This window comes from Dicentrarchus labrax, unplaced genomic scaffold, assembly GCF_905237075.1.
Source record: "Dicentrarchus labrax unplaced genomic scaffold, dlabrax2021, whole genome shotgun sequence".
NCBI lineage: Eukaryota > Metazoa > Chordata > Actinopteri > Moronidae > Dicentrarchus > Dicentrarchus labrax.
Genome location: NW_026136717.1, coordinates 1745798 through 1773591, shown reverse-complemented (window position 1 = coordinate 1773591; position 27794 = coordinate 1745798). Strand labels below are relative to the sequence as shown.

Below are 27794 nucleotides of genomic sequence, written 5' to 3'. Positions count from 1 at the left end.
AGGATCACGCTCTAGCAGGGCAAATCTTGTCTTGTGTCTGGCCCTTTCTTTTTAGTGACACATCTTGCTCCCAGATATCAGAAATTAACTTGGTGAGTACGAGAACAAAAGGATAATACACGCGTGTTCATTTCAACACAATTTATTTACATATTCTCCATACACCTCATATTCCATTTGAAGCCTTGCAGTCTACTATTGCATCATGTCAGCAGTCCCTTTCTTGTTCTTATCATCAGTGCTTTCTCTTTCATCCCACACTTGAGTGTCCAGATTTTTGTTCCAGCACACAGTCTTTACTCAGCGTGCCCACCTCTGTCCAATCTGCCATCAGTTCAGGTCTGAGCTTCAGTCAACAGGGCCCTGGAAGATGAGTTTGATGTGGCCCTGCTCCCCCGTCAACCAGGTACCACAGAAAGGGCAGGCAGCGTGGAAGGCATGGGTGCCATGGGGTAACGGGATCTGGCTCCACCCCACCACTGTCTTTTCTGAGCATACATGGCCGCAGGGGCAGAAAGCGTGAGTGGGTGGCCCGGCATCCAGGTACAATCCTCCCTCACAGCCCAGCCACAGCGGCACGTAGGGGCCCACTCGCCGGCACATAGGGCACTCCCTCTCCCCAGTGCTGGCCGGTGCTGTGCCCCCTGGGCCAGCAGGACCCTTGTCCTTGCGGTAGCCCCAGTTGTGGTAGCCGTGTACGTGGCCGCAGTTGACGTACACCCAGGGCTGCTTCTTGTCGACGATCTCGCGCTGGGCCAGACTGGGGAAGGCCAGGGTGTTGAAGCCAACGGGACACTGGGGCCGGGCGGCATTCAGCTCCTGGCGAAGAGACTCCAGCTGTTTGAGGGTGGGGGTGTGGCGCAGTCCAGCGGGGGTCCTCCACAGCAGAGTAGCCCCGCACAGATCAATCAGAGAGCCATCTTGGAGGGTGTTTGATTCATTTTCAACCTTGAGAGGAGAACAGAAGATGGAAATGTAGTGGGGGAAAGACAAGAAGAGAAGGCACATCAGTTTTCATCACTGGGCTGTCAGGAGAGGAAATGGTGATTTATTATGGGGCATACTGGTGGGGGTTGCTAAACTGGGAACACTCTGTACTGGGCTGGTACTCTATACAAGGGAATCTTCTAGCCCTTCAATACCACCACATGATGGCACTGTGCTCAACTATTATTGGCTCAGACAGTCCATCAATTGTGTCATGTGGTTTCCCTCAAAGCACAGCAGGATGTCAACAAATCACTCAGATATCGATCTTTTGAATGCTGCTTAGCAGGTAATTTTTATAAAAATACTTTATGCCATATTTGCTGAAACTTTCACTATATCCTGACAGTAGTACATGAAACAGATAATCTGTGAAAATATCAGGTTCCTCTGGCTCCTCCTAGTGCTCCTAATGGAATTTGCGTTGTCTACCAATTCAATTCAATTCAATTTTATTTGAATAGTGCCAATTCATAACAGAAGTTATCTCAGGACACTTTTCAAATAGAGCAGGTCTAGATCGAATTCTTTAAAACATTAATTACAGAGACCCAACAGTACCACCATGAGCAAGACCTTGGCGACAAGGGCAAGGAAAAACTGCCTGTTAAAAGGCAGAAACCTAGGACAGATCCTTCGGCTCTAGGTGGGTTGTCGTCTGTCTCGACCAGTTGGGGTGAGAGAGAGAGAGAGAGAGAGAGAGAGAGAGAGAGAGAGAGAGAGAGAGAGTTTGTGTCCTAACTATAAGCTTTATCAAAGAGGTCTTTGTTCTAGTGGGGTAATAGGGTACTATGAGCTCTTTAGGATATGAAGGGGCCTGACCATGAAGAGCTTTATAGGTGAGGAGGAGGATTTTAAATTCTATTCTGAAATTTTACAGGGAGCCAATGCAGAGAAGCTAGTACAGGAGAGATGTGATCTCTTTTCCTAGTTCCTGTCAGTACTCGTGCTGCAGCGTTCTGAATTAATACCACAACCAGATGAAAACAACCAATCAAAGCCAAGAAAGATAGCTGATTTTTGTTGTCAAATACTGACGCTTTGGGTTCCAAGGCTTCAAGCCACCAATCAAAAGTGTCTGTATTATGACCTGGGAATGAGACTCAACAATCAGCTATCTTTCTGGGCTCTGATTGGTTGTTTTCATTCAGATGCATTTGGCTGTTGAATTCTTGCAAATGCCATTAGGAGCACAAGGAGGAGCCAGAGGAACCTGATTTCTTCCACGAGATCCTGGCAAATTCAAGTTCTCAGGTCAATTCAAGGTCAGCAACCTCATACATAGGTTACTCATAGTACTACTTTTCCAGCCACCTTCATCTTACCAGCTTTCCTCTTTGTTGGGCTGAGCGAGTCTCCCTCAGGGCAAAGACGTTTCCACAGACTGAGATTTCCCGCCAGACACCCGGGGCTGGCTCAGACACAAACTCCCCCGCCGGGTGCATCACCAGCACCCCGTTGGTGGTCAGGCCATCCATCAGGCCGTCTGACGTCCTCCATTTGGCGGCCCGTTCCTGAGAGAACCCCATACATACACACACACACACACACACACACACACACACACACACACACACACACACACACACACACACACACACACAGAGCAGGCAGACGTACAGGTTAGGGGGCTGATGGGGAGCCACAGAGGGATGATAGTGGAGGTGGATGTCAGAGGTGGCTGAAAAACAGCCAACGTTGCTTTTCTCTGCCACTATATTTAGCTCGGTACAGAATGACTACTGTACTGACTAATGCACAGAGATGCACCCACGCCTAAGGATAAACCCATTCCTGAGAGAAAGAGAGGATGTATTATGAACACAAATTAGCTCTCATGGAATGAAACAGCAAATTTCTGGCGCGTGTAGCTTCATTTAAAAAAGAAAAAGCACTTGAAGGGCCAAGACAGTAAAAAAAAAAAACAGCCTGGAGATTTTAGTTCTGCAAACATTGAAAAAGCTCTGATAAACCCACTGTGCACTACCTGATGGTGAACACTGGAGCATTTAGCAGCAAAATAGCAAGAATGTGAATATTAGACTTATGTTCACAAACACAACTGAATACTAAAGTTGCTCCGGGGCTGCTGGATGTCTAGACAGATGATAGTTTGCTAACACATTAACCATAGTTACTTGACAGGTTGATAATATGTTAATGTTACATTTTTTCAGCTTACTTTGCTGCCCCAAAATTCAATTGGGACGGGAAAGGGGTGCAGAAAGATTTTACACTACGTGCCACATTAACCCTTTCACACACATTCACTCAGTGATTGCAAAGCCCATCGAACAGAATCTAACTCATTCATACACATTCACACACAGCAATTGGGGGTTCAGTATCTTGCTCAAGCATACTTTGACATGTGGCGGGAGGAGCCGGGGATCAAACCAACAACCTTCTGATTAGTGGACGGTCAAATATGTCTTGCCTTAAAACGTAACAATAATTTCCTGCAGAGGTCATCTATTCAATCAAATGTGATTTGGGCCAACAGGATAAACCTTGTCCATCTCATTAAACCAAAGTTGACTTTGTTAGCTACATTACAGGGCGCAAATATATTTAATGGCTTTGCTGAAAACGTGCTGAACATACACAATAACTGGGTCTGACATATTGAAAATCATTCAGATTGTTACTTTAGGGTCTTCCCATCGAAACCCTGCATTATTTATCACAGGCACAATAACAGTCTTATCTGCATCACATCCATCATACAGTTCAGAGGTGAACCACAGAGCCTGTTTTAATAAAAGAATGATATTTGTTCCATATATCAGTGTAAATGTAGTCCTGATGGATAGGGCAGTTATACAAGCCTCAGCCGTGACGTGTGTGTGAGAGTATTGAGCACTGGTTGCTGACGTTATCTCCGACGGCTGGCCTAGTTGTCTGGGGTCCTGATGAATCTTGCATGGGATGAAGTCATGCTGTCATGAGAAAGGACTATTATTGGTTTGCAACGCTTTGTGTACCTAGATGTCACGTTTTCCACCGCCCTACCCCAGCAACATCTGCTGTGGTTTGTAAGCTTTCATATCTTAAGATATATTAAAGAACTAAGGAAGGAAAAGTAAAAGTACAGCACAAAGGAGAATGGCTGCTATCTGGTAAGTTCATCAGAAAAATAAACATTTCACATATTTGATTCCAATATTTAAATGGTTTAGAGTTGGGATTACCTTTATTAGTCTGCAGCTTCAGTGAGCAGACAGCTCTACTCACTGAACTAGAGATACAGTAAGGCAGAGTGCAGAGGGGGACTGCTGAGTAGTGCGGTTTCTATTAAAGGGTAATTCTGGTTTATTACAACTTGGGTCGTCCATTTGTAGCTTTGGCAGTCTTTACTACCATTAAAGCTGCAGTAGGTAACCTTTATGAAAATAACTTTTTGTCCTATTTGCTGAAACCTTCACTATATCCTGACAGTAGAACATGAGACAGATAATCTCTGAAAAATCAGGTTCCTCTGGCTCCTCCTAGTGCTCCTAATGGTATTTGCAAGAACCCACTGGGCCTGAACTAAAACAACCAATCAGAGGTGAGAAAGATATAAGGACGCTTTGGGTTGGAAACCAAGAAAGAGATTAGATTGTTGAGTCTCATTCCAGGGTCTGACCTTTGTGTTGACAACCAAACCATGATCTATAAATTAATCAATCAATGTAATCATCATTATTATTATTATCTTTATCTTTATTAGCTCCAGGACTGCCTTTTTTCATTTATGCAATATTACAAAAATTTGACACAACCTGTCACAGACTAATCCATGCATTTGTTACTTCTAGGCTGGATTACTGCAACTCTTTATTATCAGGTTGCCCCAATAAGTCCATTAAGACGCTCCAATTAATTCAGAACGCTGCAGCACGAGTACTGACAGGAACTAGAAAAAGAGATCACATCTCTCCTGTACTAGCTTCTCTGCAGTGGCTCCCTGTAAAATTTAGAATAGAATTTAAAATCCTCCTCCTCACCTATAAAGCTCTTCATGGTCAGGCCCCTTCATATCTTAAAGAGCTCATAGTACCCTATTACCCTATTATATAATTTAAAATTTAGTATATTTGATTGTGATTTTCTTGTTCTCTGTTTTGCAGACTGCCCATTGCTGCGTCAACCGAAGGGGATAAATAAAGGAATGTCTTATCTTATCTTATCTTATCTTATCTTATCTTACTAGAACACTACGTTCTCTGAATGCTGGGCTACTTGTGGTTCCCATAGTCTCTAAAAGTAGAACAGGAGCCAGAGCCTTCAGTTACCAAGCTCCTCTCCTGTGGAACCAGCTTCCAGTTGTGGTTCGGGAGGCAGACACCCTCTCCACATTCAAGAGTAGGCTTAAGACATTCCTCTTTGATAAAGCTTATAGTTAGGGCTGGATCAGGTGAGTCCTGAACCATCCCTTAGTCATGCTGCTATAGGCCTAGACTATTGGGGGATTTCCCATGATGCACTGAGCTCCTCTCTTCCGCTCTCTCTCTTTCTGCACACATTCATGCCCCATTAATTAACCAACTTCACTTCTTCCCCGGAGTTCTTGTGCTTTCTCATCTCACAGGTTCTCATGGATCCTGGTGGAGCCTCCTGCCATGGTCCTGCTTGATTACCTTTGCTAATATCACTGATATTATTGTTATTATTATTAATATTATTATTACTACTACAGTTACTATTATTACTATAATCACTGCTCAATGTCACCCATCGTTGTTGTCATTGTCGTCATCATCTTCTTCATGTTCATCATCATCAGTCACTACAATTAGTGTAGTTGTTGCTTTGCACCTTTGTCTCTGTCTCTGTACTTCTGTCATTACCTCTCTTCTCTCTCTCTTTCTGTCTCTCTCTCTCTCTGTCTCTCTCTCTCTCTCTCTCTCTCTCTCTCCCCAACTGGTCGAGGCAGACGACCACCCACGTAGAGACGGGGCCTGTCCGAGGTTTCTGCCTCTTAAAAGGAAGTTTTTCCTTGCTCATGGTGGTACTGTTGGGTCTCTGAATGAATTGGCGCTATACAAATAAAATTGAATTGAATTGAATTGAATTGAATTGATTAAAACAACTTGATTTTGTTATGCTACTGCAGGATGCTCCACTGTTGTTTGTAGGAATGAGCGAGTACACCATTGTCTGCATCTGTTAAACTAACTGAATTATATGTATTTGTATCTCTACTCGGAGTGGGTGGGGCTTAAATCAGTTGTTGTATTTATTGGGAAGTTATTTACAGAACAGCCTCAGAATTGAGCTTCAGTGCAATGTTTTTGATCACAAGAGAATTTTTGTTTTATAACAAAAGTTGTATATTTATGAGTATGAGTATTGACACATCTTACGTGTTTGATACTCGAATGTTTTTGTTACTTCCACACTGGTGTAATTTCTCAGCCACGAAAGTTCCCACTTAGTCACTACTGTATGTAGTCATGGTGTAAATACGTGAACATGAATATGACACATTCTATCACATATTAGAAAAAATACCTGTATGATTATGAACAAAATAATATGGTGCACTCCTAATGGCCAGATTTCAGTATCTATCAGTTCAATATTATCATAGCTAATAGAAGTTATGGCCCAAACTAGGAATGTAAGTTCAAAACACCAAAATCATTAACAATTTAGTTTTTTCACATATAGTACTATACTATACAATAAGGACATACTAATATAATATGTTCACTGACACCAGACACACATATCTCCAATAGCTTTAGACACTAACAACCAGAAGCAGAACATTAGAACCAAAACACTTACAACACACATGAACACCACCAGCAAGTCCTTACCACACGCACGCATGTGTGCGCGCACACACACACACACACACACACACGTGGAGAACACTGCTCCTTCCTCTCCCATGCTTCCTCAGGCCAGGTCACATGCACTGACACCCATCCTTACAGCTATGATGTCACCCGTGGGTGGAACGGGCCATGTCCCTGCTGTCGCTCTCTCACCATGGTTGCCACGGTTACCACCCCCTGTGGAGTTTGCTGGGAGAAGCCTGGCACCCACGAGGGAGAAAACTCACCCCTAGGAAGATGTTCTTGGAGGAGTCGAAGCCGGCGGCGTAGATTCGGGCCGTGTAGGGAGCACTGCGTTCGCACATGATGCGGCAGGCGTACCGGGAAATGGTGCTCTGGGCTGACTGGCCTCCGCCACCGCCACCCTCCCCTGCTGCGCCACCACCCTGACTGCCTCCGCTTCCCGCCGTGTCCGTCACCACAAAGTCGATCATGCTCTCTGTGGACCGGCCAATCTAAGAAAAGCAAGGGAGAGGATTAATATCATAAAACAATGAACAATAATCATGTTGGTTCACCTAAACTAGAGATTTCAACCTTGGAACTACCTTTTAGAACACTGCATCCTCAAGATCAACTGAATGCTCTAAATTTGAAATGTCACTGACCCAATCAGCTCCCCTCACTGGTGATTAAAAGTACTTATTCTTTGAGTGAGTACAAATAGTTTTAGGCAGTTTGAGACCATTGGGCTCTTTTTTGTACAATTTGGGTAGTTTCCACAGTTCAGTCATTTTATAATCCCAGATGGGAAACTTGACTTGCAGTCAGGGGCACAACATAAAAAACAAAACAAAAGTAGAAAAATACAAAACTGATTCCTGTACATACAATATACAGTTCACCATAATTCAAACAAGCTACTGGAGCGGAGTATTTGAGGGGGCCAGACCTCACCGATTACAGAACAAAAACACAACTTTATCAGTTTTGGTGAAACTGGATCATATTTATAAGTTACATAAAACCTGTACTCTGCTAACTGCTAATGTAGCTGCCGTTAGAATACAGCTGAACCCAGCTCAGCAGCTTCCCAGTGAACACGGCCAGACCAGGACCAAACACAGCCTCCAAGCCCAGTTTGGCTTCGATTTACAGAGTTTCCTGATGGACTTGTTGCAAAAAGTTGCTAACTGCCGCTAATGGTATATGCCATTAGCTAGTTAGGTTGCGTAGCTAACATTAGCTGAGCTGTATTCCCTGTTGTCAAACTGGCCTCCGTCAGTATTGGATGCTGCATTCAGACCCACTCTGGCTGTGCTGTTCACTGGAAGCTCCCAGTCCGGCAGAGCTAATGGGTCCGCTACACACATTCAGCCCTATTGGCTACCGCAACAAGTCATTTCCCAATAGGCCCACTATAAGCAGCACAATATTAAATCCATTTGCTTCATTGTATCTGCCGTCTGGGGGAAATGTTTGCCCCAAGGGAGACATCTAACATAAACCTGTCTTTGATATGTCCAAACACAGACAAAATTACAGCAGAACTATCTGCATGGTTGGATAGCACTAGAGGAAAGTGTTTCTTAATGTGGGTGAATTGACCCTTTAACTCAACAGACAGACAGAGGGAGGGAGACAGACAAGTGGATAGATTGGACCGGAGCCCTGTTGGTTCTGTCTGCCGGAGTCACGGCTTTGTATGGATCTTCTTGATGATGAGAGAAGGTGGTTGGAAAAAGACTGTGAGCTGCCGAGAGCAGACAGGTCTGACTCATCTTCTCTCGTATATTACATTTCCTCAGTCTTGAGTATTCCCTCCTTCTGCCTGATACTTTCTTTCCTGTATGCGCTACCTCTTCATTCCCTCCCCGTTTCTCTCTGATGCCCTCACTGCTCTCTCATGACACGGCATTCTCGAGAAGAGACAAATCTGCTCACAGATTACCCGTGCGCTCACTGAGAGGTGTGTGTATTATTTTGTTCTTTGACAGGGCTGACAGGTTCAATTACTGTTTGACTAAATATTAAAATGTGAAAGACACCTCCGGGACAGGAGGGCTGTGTAGCAAGTGGTTAAAACCGCTCAGAAGATCACTGCATCGCCCCAGCATCAGGGATTTCAGTGAGGATACTAAAAAAGGACACTAAAAGACAGCACCCACCCCAGACAAAGCCATCTAGCTATCTGGTAACCAGCCACTAGTGGGGCCCATGGAAGCCAGCAAAAATCATGCTGCATAGGAGGGAGAGGCATACCTGCTGACAAGAGATACAGAAGTATCCACAGCCAGACCACCAGAACAGCTTCTTCCCCCAGGCTGTGCTCCTCAGATACCCCTCATCATGTCTCATGCCAGTGTGTTCAGGACAGTAGCTGGAGTTGTTAGCCTAGCTTAGGCTGCCCAACAGGAAAAGTGTACCCACCAACACCTCTAAAGCTCACTAATTAACACGATGTATATTACTTCATTCATACACGCATGAATATTTCTCTAGATCCGCCCCTGCATTTATGGTACTTTTAATGATGGTTTTTTTGCAGTCAACATGCCTCTCTCTTGGCATCCTGTCTCTGCAGAAGGTCACCCAGCTAAAATGTTGAGTTGGCACATACGCAAGTATGTGTGTGCGTGTGTGCGTGTGTGTGTGTGTGTGTGTGTGCAGACACTGACCTGAAACATGTCTGTGTTGGTGTCATGGGTGTACTCCACAATGACAGAGTGACTCCGTGACAGTGTGTAGGAGATGCTGTGCTGGCTTTTGTTGCTGAGTGCCTGCCAATGGAAAAAGACATTATCCAGGTCACATGACAAGGAGCGCTGAAGGTCTGGCCTCCAGGAAAATCTAACCAGGGGACATTTCCTGTTCTGGAGGAAAGACCCCAGGTCTCTCAAATGATTGATAGCATTTTATCATATGTTATGATGGAGAGAGATGATCAATACTAAGGTACTGTGTGACAGTTTTTTACAATACGTAAATGATAATTCAGACAACGTAATACATTATATTTACAACATATACATGATATAGAAAATAGAAGACTCACAACTAAACAAGACTAAGAGTCTAACCATGCTAGCACCTCTGTGAAACTGGTTAGGCACAGCAGTGCGTTGAGTTAAATGCTAAATTAGCAAGCTAACATACTCACAATGACAATGTTAACACATGACTTTCACCATCTTAGCGTGTTTGCATGCTAACAGACAGCAACAGATGGTTGCAAGGAAATTTGGGGATTTCTGGGTTTGAGGACTATAACAATAATTGTTTTGTTATGTTACTTACAGCTTATAAATCAAGCACTGATTGTTCTGATTGTTGTTGATGAGAAAAGAATTGTTAACTGAAACCATGTTCAATATATTACATATTTGAATGTTGTATGTGAATAAAAGAAAATATAAGCACTAATAGGAAATTAAATTTCGTTAATTTAACAGCAATGGGCCACCAGAGATACCATTAGAGAACATCAAAAATTCAAATGTATTTGTTCTTTTAACACTGTCTAGTCAAAACTGACAGGATTTGTAAAAACTACAAGTATTGCTGTTTAATTTACTTTTTTTTTTCATTCCTTCAGAGATTTCAAATTAATGTGTTGGTTTTACAGAAGCTTCCATTACAGATGAGCTGTGATTTCTCACCTTTGACACCAGTGGGGTTGAAACATTGTGGATAACATCAGGTTTGACACCGTTGGCTTTGGGTCTCTTATAGAGGGCCAGGCGACTTCTTCTGCGACCCTTGTCCCCATTGGCCAGCGACCCATTGTGCCTGTGAAGCATGGGAAGAAAATGTACTTAAACGTACAGTATGTAATGTCTGAGACAACAACAAAAGGCGTAGGTTAATGACGTCTGGAAGTAGCGTGGGATCTTGGGAGTTGTTGTCTTCATTGTGTCTTCAGTGGGACTAGGTAATGTATTGAAGTTTTATTCATGTTACGTTTAGTCACATTTTAAGATTTCATATCATTTAGGCTACATAAACTAGGAACGAGAAGGGTCCTAAAACAGATCGCTGTGGAACGCAACACGTGACCACTCCTGGATCTCGTTAGGTACCATTTATATCTACATGCTGAATATAGTTACTAAAACTTTTTTTTGTGAGGGCAGTTGAGTCAAGTTGTAGTGATCCAAAACAAAAATATAAGAACAAGCTGAAGTGTTACATGTAGTATGGTGTAGAGCCTCTTAAGAACCACCAGCTTCTTAGGAGGCTCTATTTCCGAAATTGAAGCCACAGTACTGTGGCCTTAACAGGGACAAAGTGAGGTGAATGAGTGATTGATACCATCTGGCTTGCCTATCCACATCACAAAATTAGCTGGCCCTATTCTGGTCCTATGTTGGACCAGACAAATGGTTCAATGACGAAATTAAGCCAGTAGGCCTGAACACTCAACCAAAACCAAGACTTGTCTTGTCCAACATAGGGCCAGAATAGGGCCAGCTAATTTTGTTTCCAGATTACTTAAAGAAATAGCACAGTTAGAAGTTAGCAAAGTTATGACATTGTTACCACAGCTTAGCATCAATACTGGAAGAAGGGGCAAGCAGCTACCCTCGCTCTGCTATAAAATATACCAACCAACAGGTCTTCAGGTCACTAATGTTGTATCTCATTTGATCCCCACATTTACAGACATACTAGTATTCTCTTTTGTTCTGAGAGATAGATGAAAAGTCATGGCCAGTCATCTCATATTCACCAGTTTTCTGCTAACAGGTGGCATAAAATGGAAACTGTAACATACTCTTGCACTCTTGCACCGATGTGGATGTGCAGATACCTCTCTCTCATCTGAATGTCCAGCCAGCAAGATTACCACAGGTTTTGCTTTGTTCACTGGCTAGGCACATAGGCATTGCAGGCATTTGCATGGAATAGGAGCGTCATGGCTGTACACTGAAATTACTTTGCAGGTAGCTGACTTAGCCTTTTATCAGTAAGAAACAAAATATGCTGTTCAAATTCAAAATATTGCTCTATATTAACTCTAAACTATTCTCCATAGCTGCCAGGCTTAGTCAGTTCTTTGCAGATATTTTCTAATAATATTGTGTAACAAAAACTAAATTTGGTCTCTGGGTATATGATGCTTGGCTTGATTTGGTTCCCACGTCTGGTCTATGGACCTATGATGACTTCTAGTCCATGGCACCTTGACATGGGGGAGGGTGGTTGTAGACAGTGTGCACATGATTGCAGAGGAGATGGTGTATGGACAGATGCAAAATGCACACTTAGACCTATAGGCAGAGGTGGGAAGTACAAATATTTAATTAAATTAAATTAAATTTTATTTGTATAGCGCCAATTCATAACAGAAATTATCTCAGGACACTTTTCAAATAGAGCAGCTCTAGACCGAACTCCTTATAACATTATTTACAGAGACCCAACAGTACCACCATGAGCAAGCACTTGGCGACGGGGGCAAGGAAAAACTGCAGAAACCTAGGACAGACCCTTTGGCTCTAGGTGGGTGGTCGTCTGCCTCGACCAGTTGGGGTGAGAGAGAGAGAGAGAGAGAGAGAGAGAGTGAGAGAGAGAGACAGAGACAGAGACAGACAGACAGGTGCACAGCAACAACAGTAGCAACAACTACACCAATAGTAGTGACTGATGATGATGAACATGAAGAGGACAATGACAACGACAACAGCAACGATGGGGGACAATGAGTAGTGACAATAGTAATAATAGTAACTGTAGTAATAATAATATTAATAATTATAATAATAATAATAATAATAACATTATTGTATTGTATTTACAATACACAAATATTTCGTTACTGTACTTAAAGGTCCAGTGTGTATGATTTAGTGCCATCCGGTGATGAGTCAGATTGCAACTCACTTGTTTCACAATCCCTCTCCAAGTACAAAGGAGAAACTACGGTGGCCACTAAACAAGCGAAAAACGCAAATGGCCCTATCTAGAGCCAGCGTTTGGATTGTCCAAAAGATGGTGGCCTCCATGGAAGGCAACCTGCAGTGTCTGTAGATAAAAACAGCTCATTCTAAGGTAATAAAAACAAAGTGATTCTTATTTTCAGGTGATTATACGCTAATAAAAACATACCTATGAATACTATGTATCATTTCTGACAATAGATCCTCCTAAATGTTACACACTGGACCTTTAAGTAGTTTATTCAGGCATCTGTAATGTTTATTCCTTATATAAAAACAGGCTTGTTACTTTAGTTTTTAATGCATTTGAGTGGAAAGAATTGATAATGATCGATTACAAGCCTTCCCAACATCATGACCGGTGGAATCACACATTAAAGATGTAATATGACGAAAATTATGTAACAACATAACAGAACGAAACAGACAAGGGCGGGAATTGCGACCCTCTTCAAATTTTCAGTTAGCTTTGCACAGAAACAGCCAGCAGAAATTACAGAGAGTTCTTTTTACTTTTATACTTTGATTACATTTCAGAACCTGTACTTCTTCACTTTTACTTTTAGCAAAGATGTTGAATCAATACTTCTACCAGAGTATCTGTACTTCTACTCGAGTAAAGAATGTGTGTACTTTTGCCTCCTGTGCCTTTAGGGGCTCTCAAACCTCTTGGCCCATCATTAATCAATTCATGGATGATAGGTAAATTGAAAATGTTGTACTGTACATCTGTCCCGTTTGTGAATTGTAAATTGAAGAGATCCGAGTAGCACTCAAAGACGTTGAGCTTGAGCTTCCAAGCTCCTACGCATCTAGACCTGATCTACAATGGAGACTCACTCTGACAAGAACCTAAGAATCAGGCTGAATATAATTTGGATCTGGCTCAAGTTGGGTCTCAGAGACTATGAACCAAGTGGACTGGTGAAAACCTTTAACTGACACAAGCTAATACTTGGCCACAATCAGACACACAAAGACAAAGTACATCAGTAGAGACGGCACTTCAGTATCTCACCCTAAGACGATGAGCTCGCCGTACTTGACGGGCTCCTTGTCCTCAGGGAAGACACCGTCGTGGGGTTGTGAGCTTGAGCCCAGAGGAGGCGAGGGCTGGCTCTTGTTGCAGGATGGGCGCAGCTCCAGAGATGGGGGGGGACACAGCGCCTCTGAGCTACCCTCCAAAACCATGCCCACCGGCCACAACTGGGGCTCGCTGCTAGGGAGGGGAGGACGGGGGAGAAAGAGGGAGTCAGAAAATCTTATGTTACTGATGAAGAAACATTTTCACATTTAAATGTGACATGCAATAACACACTAGATGACACTTAAAGAAGTAAACTGAGTTTTGGTATGTGGGCCCTATGTGTCCCCTGTAAATCAGAGACCTCCCCACTGACACTTAGCAAACACTATGTTGATGCTAATATGTAGGATCCACAATAGTGCCCACAGTGACAACACTGGCATATAGCTCAGGGCTCAGTCAGCTCAGTTCTGAGCTCTCACAGACACACTCCACCCACAGTTGTTGCTGGCTAGCTACAGCTAGCATCTATACAGTCTGTACATATGATATTTGGGGCAAATAAACAGACAGAAGTAAGAGACATTAGCACAAATAACGCTAGGCAAAAATGTATTAGCTATAAATGGTCAATTCCTTGATGTAAGTGCCTTTGTTTACTGGTAAATGTGGTATAAATGGACACCATTTGACAGAGATACGTTGAGACATCTTCTTGTCAATTAATGGGATATAGCTAGAATGTAAGGACTGTACTGACACAGTGGAAAGACGCCGGCTTGCTATACACACCTGTTAGCATCTAAGAAGCCTAACCTTGCAAGGCAACTGGACTCTTGAGATCACATGAGAATCCATCTCGCCAGGCTTCAAGCTATTTGCTTGGTTCAGGCCAATCAGCGCCCTATGAGGAACTTCTGGCAGCTAACAAAAATTGGTAATGGTAAATGGAATGTATTTGCATAACACCTTTCTAGTCTTCCAACACTCAAAGCACATTTACACTACATGCCACATTCACACTTACTCAGTGATGGAAGGCCATCACAAGCAGAAACTAACTCATTCACACACCAATGCACAGCATTAGCAGCAATTTAGGGTTCAGTATCTTGCTCAAGGACACTTTAGCATGCAGAAGGAGGAGCTGGAGATCGAGCCACCAACCTTCTGATTAATTGACAACCCACTCTACCTCTACCTCCTGAGCCACAGCTGTCTTAAGGTGCCACCTTAAGGTGTGGTTTAACGCTAGGTGTGCGTGACGATATTAACAAAAACAATTGCGGCTGCTGAAGAGGTCAGCATAGATGCTGCTAGGATCTGTTATATCGGAACTGGAGGCTTTTCTCCATGGAAAATATGTTTTCTCTCGTCTCCCGAGTGGCTTCAATAAGAGTTTGACTATGTTATATGTTTTGTTGATCTGATTGGTTGAAGACAGATGGTTAATTTTTTGCCTTCCAATGACGACATCCCAGATGGTTCTATGTAACAAACTATTACAGTCGGGTTATAAGAAGCCTGCTAACAGCATTGACTCAGCACTCGATTTGGCAACTGGGCACATAGAGGTCCCAGTGTCCCTGACTCTGGATTAAATGCTGATATTGTCCATGCTGATATATTGGTCAATGCAAAACCAATCATTTACAGTCCCGTACTTTACATCCATGTTAAAACCTAAGACAACAGACAACAAATCTAATTCAGGAATAATTGGCTGAATGTGTGTTATTACTGCAGCTCAGCATGGGTGGCCAGCTTCAGTCTCTGTGACGTTGGCTCTTCTGGTAATTGTCATCCTCTTTATGCGACTGAAGTGCTTTCTGTTTGCTGACCCAGGGCCTTTATAGAACAGCCGACCCACCCTAATAGGATTGGATGGGCACAAGTGATTCAGCTTTTTCCACAAAGGCAGATAAACATGCATCTATGAAGCCTTTATGATGATGCGTTGTGCCCTGTCATTTTACTCATGGTGATGAATTACACTTTGACTACTGGCGGGTGTTATAAAGCCCAGAAAGGAGAGCTGGAAACTAGAGAGCAAGTCCCCTTCACAGGCTCTTACAGTTAACAACCAGATAACCATCAATTGACAAACGTCGTATCCGAGATTCTTAACAAAGCCCAGGAGGCGGGCAACCTTTGCCTGAGCAGCAGCCACCAAACAGAGAGGTGGAGCAGGTTCACCGTTACTGCCTTTCATTTCTACAAGAGCTTTATTACAATGGCATTTCAAAGCTTTCGATTGCAGTCCTGTCAAATTAAACTAAGGGCTCGGCATTAAAACACGTTGGACTCAACATACAATTTTTTGATAACAGAAATCCATAACACACCAACAAAATGTCAATGACAAGCATTTAATTAACTGGCGAGAGTGTAGAGTAAATGTGAATATTATGCTAAAGAGAGTGGGATCATTTCTACCACATACAGTATGAGTCACTATGTGAATGTTTTGACATTCGTTTTACACGAGTCAAACAAAGCTCAATCCCCGTCTCTGCACACAGGTTCTAAGCCAGTTCTTAATGCTCAAGCCTATTATTAATCAAAAGTGGGCGAGACCACCTACACGGTCGAAAGCGAGCAGTGCAAAAGCATGACAAAGACCTACCAGCTTTGTTCTCCCTTTGAGCAGATTAGATAATCATCCTGGGAATGTGAACATAATAATAACACTGAAAACACTATCCCAAGTTTAGATGGGTCCCTCTTCCTTCTTGTTTGATTTTTCTGCGTCAGCATTAGGGAAAAGTCCTTTTAGATGATCATTCACACAGAAATAACCCATACGGACTACACCATCAGTGAGTGAACTGCACAGTCATTATGAGATGTGATTGAATTTTGGCCATCTGTCGGGGCCCCGACAAAGAGAATACCTCCTCATAATCAGATGACGGATGGCAGAAGGCAGATTCAAGCAGCCACTGGCCATTTCATTACCCAGGCTTTCTGTTACCCTGGCTGGATATTGAGCGGTGGTAGCAATGCAGAGGTGGAGGCAGAGTGGACTCAGGGGAGGCAGAAGCAAATGAGAGAGGGAAGAGAAAAAGAGCACAAGAAAAAAATAGAAAGGGGCTGTGTTGATTGTGGGGAACTTCCAGGGTCCCTTTATCTCCTGACTCAGAAACTTTGCGAAAAAGTATCACTTGTTTTATATGTATTTATAGTCTCAAAATCTTCCAAACACCAATTTGGTCAGTATTGGTAAATTTAAGGCAAAACCATTCAGACTTCTTCTCTCCCAACACTAATCTCAATCTGAATAAAGTGTGTGGAGCTCATTGATATCATGTTGGTATTGTAAAATGAGGCCAGGGATTGCTCTAAATGTGGACTGTTCATCCCAAACCACTTAACAATGTCAGTATGGGCTCCAAATACCAATCCGGTGGAGCGGATGGGAGCATCCCTACGAAAACATAACAACCTGACTATGCCAGATGGTAGCAAAGCCAGTCAGGATACCAGAGAAAACATACTTTCCATATAGAAAAGACTTCAGTGCTGTTCTGGCACTGGCATAATACACACACTGGGCACATCATGTTTTGCCTCGCCGAGGTGTGGCGCTGTCACGTTTTCAACACGTGTTCATTCCGTGGTCAAGTTAGCAATATATAAATATGCAACGTCAAGTTATGCTTTCAAAATAAAGCTTACAGAGGTTGCAGTTTGGTTAGGGTTAGAGCTCTGATTCTTTGCCCGATCCCAATTGGACCCAACACTGCCACGGAATTTTTCTGGGTTTGGGTTGGGTTGGGCCTGATTTTTTGGGCCTGATCAAAGCTGTAGTTAGGCTTAGGCGATAAAACTACTTGGTTAGTTTTAGGCACCAAAAGATCGTACCTGCCAACTGGTTTCACACGGGACTCAAACAGTGTTCTTCATCCATCCACCTCCTCCAAATGCGGACTTCGTCACTCTTTATACTACTGTTGGTACTTCATACGCGTGTGTACTTTTCACATCTAAGCAAAGAAAAATGTTATCCTCTAGTGGACTGGCAGGTCTATTATGGGCTTTGGTATGAGACTGGGCTGATACAGGGATAAAACAAACAGCCCTGGAAATGTCTCTGAACTATTATATAGTAGATAGAGGGTGGACAAAAGGTCAAATGGTCAACGTCCATCAATGGTTTTCAACATTAAGATAATTTGTTGGCTTTAAAGAAAAGTAGATCTCACCAGATCTAAATTGCAGAAATGATTAACCTCCTCCTGTCTGATCATGTGAGAGGTTAATAAATATTTCACAGTAAACGCCGCCCCCTCCTCTTCTCTTGTACTGCTCTCAGTCTCTGCACTGTAAATGATCTAACTGAGCAGAATTACCATCAGGATGATCTATAAAAGCAAAAGAGGCGTGACTTCCATGGGTGGATGAGTGGTTGTAGTCGAGGAGGAGGAGTGGGAGGTGGGAGTCAGAGGAGAAGAAGGAGGAGGAGAAGGAGGAGGAGGACGAGGAGTGGGTTTGAAGGGCAAGGAGAGGTGAAGGAAAGAAAGGACGGGCAGATGTGATATGCTGCTGGTCTCCTGAAAAAAAAAACAACACAAACACACACAAAAGCTTGAAGGTATCTGTGTGGATGATGAGGAAACGAGGGAAATGAGGAAGAGGAGAGTGAAGCGGAGGGTGTGTGTTTGTGTGTGTGTTTGTGTGTATGTGTCAGCAAGCGCATGCGCGGAAGTGGCGGGCTTTGGCAGGGTGATGGATTGCCTGTTCTGTGCCACGCATTTTCTAATCAACCCACAGCCACATCCTGGGGGTGGAGAGAGAGAGAGAGAGAGAGAGAGAGAGAGAGAGAGAGAGAGAGAGAGAGAGAGAGAGAGACAGAAAGAGAGAGAGAAAGAGGGAGAGAAGGGGGGGAGAGGGGAGTGAGAGAGAGAGGGGAGTGAAACAAAGAAAAGCTGTCTGACAAAGGAAGACAAAGGAAAGAGAGAATAATAAAGAGAAATAGATAAAGGGAATGCAGTCCATAGGAGCCGAGTGAAGTGGCTGGAGGGTCTGTGGTAGGAATGACTGCTTCTGCTGCTGCTGATGGTGCTCAGGCTAAACACACTCACTCACAGTATTACACAACACAACACACTGCAAATAACACTGTCCTGTAAACCACGCAAAACCAACCACCCAAAACCACGCAACATAACTCACTGTATCACAGCAATACAGCACGGTTCAATACAAGGCAATGCAACGAAATCCTACACAACAGGCTACTACAGGCTGAAACCAATGTAAGAGTTAAAGGTTATATGAGATCATTAATATAGCAGCTAACAACTATCTATGTAAAGATACAGTGGAGTAATGGTGTCACACCCTCTGCCTGTGTTGTATCGCAGCCTCTCTGTGGTTTGTTTCCATAGCCGGTCTGCTCCGACAGAAACTGCTGATTTTATCATCTACGTCGGTGAATTAAGGATTTATTTGCATTCTTTCCATAACATTGTCAGACACTTTGACTGGCGCATTTGTCCCCAAGCATTAGCTAACATTATATTGCTGCTATTAGCCGTCCGTTTTGTGGCTATTTTCTCATTTAAAATTCTAAAAATCTAAATTAAGGATTTGTTTCCACCAATGCAGAGTTGGTGATTGTTGGAACAGTAGAAAGACTAACAAAGACGGTTTTGGTGAATTTTATTTTGTTTCTGTCCACTTTGAATGCAGTTACAACGTTGATGATTGGTCTTTATAGCTACTTTCCCCGTTCATGACAACTGTACTGAAGGTGAATTTTTATGCAATTCACCCATTTAAATTACATTAAGGCTTAAAGTTATGCATAATTAAGGTCCTTATGAAAAGGTTTGCTATCCATATTGTTTTATTCAAAAGCATATATCACCCAATTCATGAAGAGATGTCCATGATGAATGTGACGCAGTTTGTATTTTTTGGCAACAAATAAAGGCAGTGTTTTTCAGTTGCCATACTAGTTGGCTTCTTTTGCATTACTGATTAATCCTGATGTCACATTTTCTAGGTGGCAGGACCATTTTAGGAGGTGTATAGTGCCCGTAGAATGTGTACACTATCATACCATCATTGGTTTTGATATTGTAGCTCAACGTCCCCCCCCCTCCATCCTGTTTTTCTTAGACATTTGTGGTTCTTTTTCTGGCTTCCCTCTCCTTCACTCCCAGCATTCACTCTCTCTAACCGCCTACTGCAGAAAGGGTGAGTTTGTGTGGAGTGTGTGGGAGAGAAAGAAAGACGAAAGAGAGAAAGAAAGGAAGAGTCAAATTTGTCTCTTCCAGAAACAAATGAAGGGAGAGCTAAATATACTCCGACTGACAAATGAACTCTGCAGTGAATTATGGCCTCATGACAAAACTCATCACACTATTTCTCCTCTTCAACCTGTTTAAATAAAGATTTTCCACTTCTCTCCTCATGTATTCTTAGTGACTGGAACTGAGATAGTGCTTTTGGTAGGTAAGTCACATAAAGAGGGTTATTAGGGACCGAGCCAGTATCAACTGTTTTTGGTATGTTTATTATTATTCTTCTTCTTAGCCCTTTTGACTGCATTTTTGACCCCCTGAACATATACGAAAAGTCTATTTTATTTGGCAAAGTTGTCGGGCCTGGTTTAATCTTGGATATTCTTCACGTCGCTTTCAGGTTGGCCACTAGGAAGGCCACTAGGTGGCGCTACTTTTAGGCGAAGTTCAATAGGCTAATAACTCCTGCATCGTTTGTCGTACATTCAAAAACCTTATATCCACGCGTTTGGTGAATGGAGCTGCATCTCCCTATATAGGCCACTTCCGCCTAGATTTTTTTTTCGCTAGAGTGCGAAATGTCCATGAACTACGTTCGATGTTCCATCCATCCGCTTTTGTCCGATTTGCACGAAACGTTGCAAGAAGCATCTGGAGACCGTCCTGTGATTTAAAGTATTTTGATATTTCAAAAAATAAGCATGTTATAAAATTAGCACTTCCTGTTGATTTTTTGTCAAAAAAGGAAGTGGGGCATTTCTCCACATTGGTATGTCCGATTGACACCAACCTTAGGTCAATAGTTCCTCACGTCTTCATTAGGGATCGTGCACAAAAGTGGTGCTCTTTAAAATGAAGAAGTCTATATCTCCACATCTGCAAGTGTGATTAAAACTAAACTTGGTACGATAATTGCCCATGGCTCCCTGAGGCTCACCTAAAAAGGAAAAAAAATCACGCCAGTGGGTGGCGCTTTGGTGGCAGGGTAAATCTGTGGAGACCGTAATAGTTATGAATATGAAATTGACAGGGCACGTGTAGACTGGTACCTGTAGCTCACATACCAAAAATCGTGTTTGTAACGCCCCCTACAGTATTTCAACAAAGCAGCCCCAGTGTGCCACGTGTCACCAATATGTATGAAACTCGGTAGGCATGTGTAACGTGCCGAGACCTACAGAAAAGCCTCTTGGACCCATGCCCCAAAACCCACAGGAAGTCGACTTTTATATTGATTTTGATTTTAATTCTCGGTGGCCATTTTGTTTGTCATTTGCACTTTTTCGCCTTGTATTTGAACAAACTACTCCTAGGGAATTTATCGGATCTGCTTCAAAATTGGTCAGTACAGTCAAAAAAAATGTTGCTGAATGAACGCCATGCTTTTTGTGACTGTACATTGAAGGGCGTGGCCGTGGCATGCCGTCAAAGTTGGCCATTTTGAATTCCGTGGTCTTGTATTTGAACGAACAAACTCCGAGGGAATTTATCAGATCTGCTTCCAAATTTGTCAGTACAGTCAACATATGTTGCTGATTAAGAGTTGTGCGATTTGTGACTGTACGTTGAAGGGGGGTCCATAGCGTGACATCAAAGTTAGCCAGGATCAATCGAATGTCAAACTGTGATGCCATTTTCAGCAGTTTGCAGTGATTTTCCAATTCAATCACTGCACACATTGACACACTGGTGATCATAAGTTAATCAAATATTTACATAAGTCTTTTGCAGTGTCTGAAACGTGTGACAACATAGAGTGGTCTCCCTCAGCTTCTGGCGATGAGGGCTTGGGAGTGGGGTGAAATTTCATGTTGTGGTCCACACGTGTTACGATGGCATGTGACGTGGCCGCAGCACGCCCCGAGTTGCGTGGAGTGCGAGGTCCCACCCAATGCTGCTTGCAGCTTTAATTGTCTCATTGGATTTAATTAAAATTTAAGTGGAATGTATTTTTAATTAAACATACTGAAACAGTCATACACAGAATGTTTTTTGTTTTTTATATCTGAAATCATGTCAGAGCCAGAGAGCATGTCTGCTCCACATTATGTAACACTTCATACTGTACAAATCCTACAAGCTAGTGTTATGAACAGTTATGTGGCCCTCCCCCACTGCCAAATCCAGCCTCCACTCCCTCCATTTCTTTCATTTTTTATCTCTCTGCGTCCAGTACATTTTTTTCTAAAAAATCTTAAACATTTTTACATTTTACTAACATTTTTATTTTTAAATATATTTATGGGGTAAATCTAACCTGTTACACAACTCTAAATCACCCAAATCTGCGATTTTCTTTAATAATTGACCCTTCAAAGTCCCGCCCCTTTTTGCTCTGTGCTCCAAAAACAATTGAGCAAGCCTCTGCTGTACTTGCTATGTGCTAGGCCATTCTATGTTGAAACCAAATTTTGAAGTTGGTCAAAAGATAAAAGTAACATACAGTATATAATATAGTCGCCTCTTAAGTTAGCTAATTTTAGCAAAACGCTTGCAAACTAGCTAGCTAATCTACATTGATCATTAGCTAGCAAGTTACATTTGATCTAGAGCCAGTGTTTGGTTTGTCCATTCTGGGCTACTGTAGAAACATGGCGCTTCAACATGGCAGACTAAATGCAAATGGCAACAAAAATACAACTTCTTATTTGCAGGTGATAATAATATATAAATATGAAATATCTGATCAATATTCACAGGAAATAATTTAGCTCAAAATTCATCCAAATTACTTATTTTACACAGACCTCCTGCAGTCCATCAGTTGTTCTCTAATGTTATTGTTATGCATTGAATATAATATCCATAAAATATGTCACTTGAGGAAAAACTTTAGCACCCTGTGCCATCCACGCATTCTTAATCAGTATTCTCAATGCATAACTTACATAATCCAAAAGTTTCTCTCCATAAATATAAACCTGTCTAGTATTATGCGGCTAGCAACAGAGATATATTAGTGTGTGTTTGTCTGCTATGCCATGATGGAGTGTGTGTCCTGCAGTCCTGTCTGCTCCTAAATAGCCCTGCTGTCTCGGCTGCAGTATTGCGATAGAACATTAGGAAAAAGAGCAAAGAAAGAACAAGAGTGGGAAAGACAGAGAGACTGCAGAGAGTGCACCTGTAGCACTCATCAGGTCTATTTGAATATCAAAGAAGGCCGGCTCACATGACCCTGTTTGTAGACAGGCCTGGCCCTGGGAGTGGAGATGAAAGTGTAAGGGAATGTTTAAGACTCACCTCTGTTCTTTCCTCTCATCATTAGCACTGCAATTCAAAGAGCAGTCAGCTAGAGACACAAACAGCTGACAGAAAAGTCAACGTACCACCCACATCATGGCTCTCTGAAGGTCACATCAGAGTTTTTCGTGTTGATATATCTGTGGATATAATATCTGTGGAGAGACGATCTGTAAGATTGTTGCTCATGGGGATAGGGCCAGGGTTTCTGAGTGATACCAGTGACTCAGCCATTATTTGGCCAGGTGGAACTCAAAGATCAGCTACAGCGGCATGAGGCACGTTACACCACATGGTTACATCACAATTGTTGCTATGCCACATGAAGTATGACAACAGCTTGCGAGCTGTCTCATACAGCATCACAGTTCTGATAACTGGAAATGAATCAGCAATTTTTTGTCAGCAAGTATGAGATTCCAGAAAATAAGGATTAACTGGCTGCTAGTGTTATAGAATGCGATAATGCCTCCAACCCAAATAACCCACATTTCTTGTGGGAAAGTGAAGTGAATGTAAGCTGGAAAGAAATGTGATGTCTGGCTGGATGCAAAACAAAATCAAGGAGCAAATCTTAAAGCTGCAGTAGGTAATGTTTATAAAAATATTTTTATATCCTGACAGTAGTACATGGTCACATGATCACGTAATCTGTGAAAAAATCAGGTTCGTCTGGCTTCTCCTAGTGCTCCTAATGGCATTTGCAAGAAACCACTGGGCCTGAACAAAAATAACCAATCAGAGCTGAGAAAGATCGATTGTTGAGTCTCAGTTCCAGGGAGTCAAATACAGATGCTTTGGGAGCCTGGGAATGACACTTAAGGCCTGGACACACCAACCCGATTATCGGCTGTCGGACGTCGTCGGACAGTCAGGCGAGGTCGGTGACTCGAGTCGGTTCGGTGTGTCCGACTGACGACAACATGCTCTGTGTTTACTAGGTCTAGAGTGATCCGTCATTTCCGGTTTTCATTTTTTTGGGGCGACAACACAGATTAGCGCCGCCTGCTGTTATAGGGACGTATTACGCCTCACGCACGCGCAGAACGTACGCTCCAGTCGGCGTCGATTTGGTGTGTTCGGAAGCACTTCTTTGACCGACTCGGGGAGACGGGAGCCGACTGATCAGTCCGACTGTCTTTAGGCTTTCAACCTAAAGCATCTTCATATATTTATTGGTCAAATTGCTGACATTTAATTTCTAACCTGGCTACAACGACAAGTCTCTCCCTAACAGCTTGTTTTTAGAGATAACACGTAAATATGCAGATGCAAATAGCACTCCGCTTTTAGTTTCATGTGGACTTTAAACTACAGCTGAAACCCACTTCAGAACATTCTACTGGCAGCTCAAACTATTTTTGTGTTATTTTAAATCTCCCCTTCCTGTTAATGCAGGCTCACCTCCTCTCAGTTTGACCCCTTGGGCTACGTAAGAGCCTGACAGGTGGGCTGCTGCTGTGTTACCTCATCTTGCTGCCACACAAAACAACATAAAATCTCTTGTTCGAAGCGTTTTGATGATTATGATTATCATGTATTTGTCAAACAAACACATTGTGATACATTTTGATATGTTTAAGGTGTACTTACTATAGTTTTGGAATTAAATTCTTTCCATGCAGAGCAGTTATTTTATATCTGTCTCTACTTTAACTGGTTCTTGCCAGTGCTCATACACAGGGCTTACTCAATGACAGCTCACACTTTTTTTTTTCATGAATACAGTCTGCACCAGCTACCCACTGCTACTACTAGTACTAGAAGTTCTGTTAATATTGCTGACACTATTGCTGCTAAAACTACTACTATTAAGGATTTCATGTGCTATTACTGGTGCTAATGCTACTGGCCTTATAGCTAGCACAACTTCTGCTACTGTCACCAACTACAGATAGTATTCCTGACCTACTGTCACAGCAACTACGAATAGTAATTCTGCTGCTACTAGAATCCCTGTTTCTGAAAGAAGACTGCAGGCTTTCAAACTACGGATGTAAAGAATTTGAAATGTTTGGAGGAAGGAAATGCCTTCAACATGTTGCCTTGTGAGGCAGCTGGACTCGTAAAATTGTGACATCACACAAGAATCCATCGTGCTAGGCTTCAATATACGCATTTGAGGCCAAATTACAGTGCAACCGGACCAATTAGTACCGTCAGCTACAGGGGTGAGCGCTGGGTGTGACCCAGCGAGAAGACACAATTCGTTTAACAATAATGGCGGCTGCTAAAGAGGTTAGCATAAATTCTGCTAGCATCAGTCCTATCAGAACTGGAGTATTTCTTCATTCAGTCATAGGCTTTTCTCCATGGAAAAGATGTTTTCGACTGGCTTCAGTAAGAGTTTGACTACGTTACATGGTTCATTGTTCTGATTGGTTAAAGTTTGCCGGTGATAGAAGGTCATAGACAGATGGCTCATCCAATCGCCTGCCGAGTATTTTTTTTAAAGGGCCTGCCCTTTTTCAAACTGTTTACAACAACGACTAAAAGTTAGCCCGGCAGTTTTATCCTGAACACATCAGTAGCACAAGTAGAGTCAATTACACTGCAATATCTAAAGTTTGCTAACATTATTAGCCATCATAAGCTACTGGTCACACCAGACCCCAAGTAAAACTGGAGCAGCAACCCCTGAGTGTACTGAATTTTTTTTATTGCAAATTAATTCAAGTTTTCATTTGTAAGTGAAAGATTGTGTCAATTCTGCTTTCAGAACTTACATAGGCTCTTTGATCCAAAACCTGTATCTGCCTTCAAAGCTGCAGTAGGTAACTATTATAAAATTGACTGTTTGTGATATTATATTATCAACCTTCACTATATTCTGACAGTAGTACATAAAACAGATAATCTGTTAAAAAAACAGGTTTCTCTGGCTCCTCCTAGTGCTCCTAATGGCAGAAGAACCTGATGTTTTCACAGATTATCTGTCTCATGTACTACTGTCAGAATATAGTGAAAGTTTCAGCAAATATGACAAACAGTCATTTTTTATAAAAGTTACCTACTGCAGTTTAAAGGTAAGACTTTGCATACATGTTTCTGAGCTTCTAAAACTGCAATTATCCCCAAACTTGAATAAATCACTTCAGATCAACACCATCTTTTAGACAGGCGCCACATACATCATCTCTTCATTAAATATGAATTAAACTGCATCATATCCATTAACGCAGAAGCGGACAACACTGACTGAACCATCTGCTGTTGCATATTTTGGCCCTGGCATACCTGCAACCCGCCTGATTCTAATAACAATAGTATCACAGCCAAGGATCTATTTGTTCTAAACCCCTACATGACTAAAACTGTCATTACCCAGCAAGCTTCAAACACGACTCACTACTCAGTAAACTATGATATTGTTGGATCACGAATAACACCTGCTGCTACTGTGTGTTTTACCATTTAGAGCTCACCCGCCCCCCAACCAAACCTTTCCCCCCTGAAAGCAGAATCATCTAGAAGCAGGGAAATCTTACATGGAAGTGTTAATGCGCCAGAAACGCTTCACTTCTGCTCTAGGATGATTCAAACATGGCCTCTATCTCCTTTTATTATTCCTACTCTGTCTGTGCGGATTGCAGCGGATTGCGTTTTCCCATGGCCACGCTGTGTGGATGTACTCTCTATGAAGGCGTGATGATGTAGTAACCTGATCGGATTTGGCACATAAACAGTCTCCACTTGAAATCCACGCAGAATCTATATCTCCTTATTTTTTGACAGTAAATATCCGTTTTTGGCGCCGTAAACAGCCCTTTGTGCCATTTTAAAGCCCATGCAGGCAGGGTTTGTACACAGGGGGATTCCACCGCACAGACAACACACACTACATACAGGGAAGCACGCACACACACCCTCCCTTACGCACAAACACACATCTCTCTCTCTGTCACACACACACACACACACACACACACACACACACACACACACACACACGCAGCAGTGATGTAGAGGTAAATAAGAAAAAGGCGCACAGCCATCCGCCAGAAAACTCAATGTTGCGTCACTTACCAATCAATTTACCTCATAAAGATTCAGCTTGAATAAAAGGTGATAAAGTCAACAATCCGCAAATAAAAAGGTGACTTTAACCTCCATCACTTTCCTAAAGCAGACAACAGGCCAGCTGGCGTCTCCTGCCATCCGCTCTCCTGAGGATGGAGCCGCTGTAATAAAGACAGGTGATGGGAGGAATCAGATAAACAGGCCCGTACCCGCTGATGTTTGCCAATGGAGGTCCGGGACCGGCTCGGATCTGTGCGTAATTCCTTTTCTGGGTGTGTGTTAGTGTGTGATTGTGTGTGTGTGTGTGTGTGTGTGTGTGTTGCAGGGTTCTGTCAATCCCCGTACGGCCTGGGAAGCGTAAAGACGGAGAACAGGAGGGAAGGAGAAGAAGCGCAGGGCATCAGGAGCGGTAGCATCGCCTCTCCTCCGTTCACGTTACACCGGAGACTGAGACCCGTTCACTCCTCCCGGATATAACAGCAGACGGCCCGATGTCACGCCTTCGTGTCTCTCTCTCTCTCTCTCTCTCTCTCTCTCTCTGGCTCGAGAAGGGAAAAAAATC

The 27794-nt window shown here is 42.8% G+C and overlaps 2 protein-coding genes across 6 annotated transcripts in view; both read right to left on the bottom strand.

The window, feature by feature from the left end:
* The window catches only part of sstr1b (somatostatin receptor 1b), a 251490-nt gene that overhangs the window by 22055 nt on the left and 201641 nt on the right, over window positions 1–27794 (bottom strand). The window lies entirely within an intron of this gene.
* Window positions 127–27768, bottom strand: peli3 (pellino E3 ubiquitin protein ligase family member 3). Of its 5 annotated transcripts, none has more exons than XM_051375227.1 (7): window positions 27442–27768; window positions 13713–13910; window positions 10415–10544; window positions 9434–9535; window positions 7043–7270; window positions 2313–2501; window positions 127–948 (listed from the first exon to the last, which is right to left on the bottom strand). In XM_051375227.1, exons 2-7 carry the CDS (start codon window positions 13883–13885, stop codon window positions 349–351), a joined length of 1422 nt encoding a protein of 473 aa, XP_051231187.1. In that variant the 5' UTR covers window positions 13886–13910; window positions 27442–27768; the 3' UTR covers window positions 127–348. The 5 variants fall into 5 exon arrangements, with proteins under 5 accessions (XP_051231187.1, XP_051231186.1, XP_051231183.1 ...); XM_051375226.1 differs by having other exon boundaries at window positions 13713–13913; window positions 27442–27767; XM_051375223.1 differs by lacking the exon at window positions 27442–27768 and adding an exon at window positions 27251–27427 and having other exon boundaries at window positions 13713–13913.

Bases quoted from the DNA above. Each gene is read 5' to 3' on its own strand.
- peli3 (XM_051375223.1), bottom strand. The intron at 2,502-7,042 runs GTGAGTTTTCTC...GGGTTCTCTCAG, and splicing joins CCAAGAACATCTTCCTAGGG to GAACGGGCCGCCAAATGGAG. The intron at 949-2,312 runs GTAAGATGAAGG...TCTCCTCTCAAG, and splicing joins CCCAACAAAGAGGAAAGCTG to GTTGAAAATGAATCAAACAC.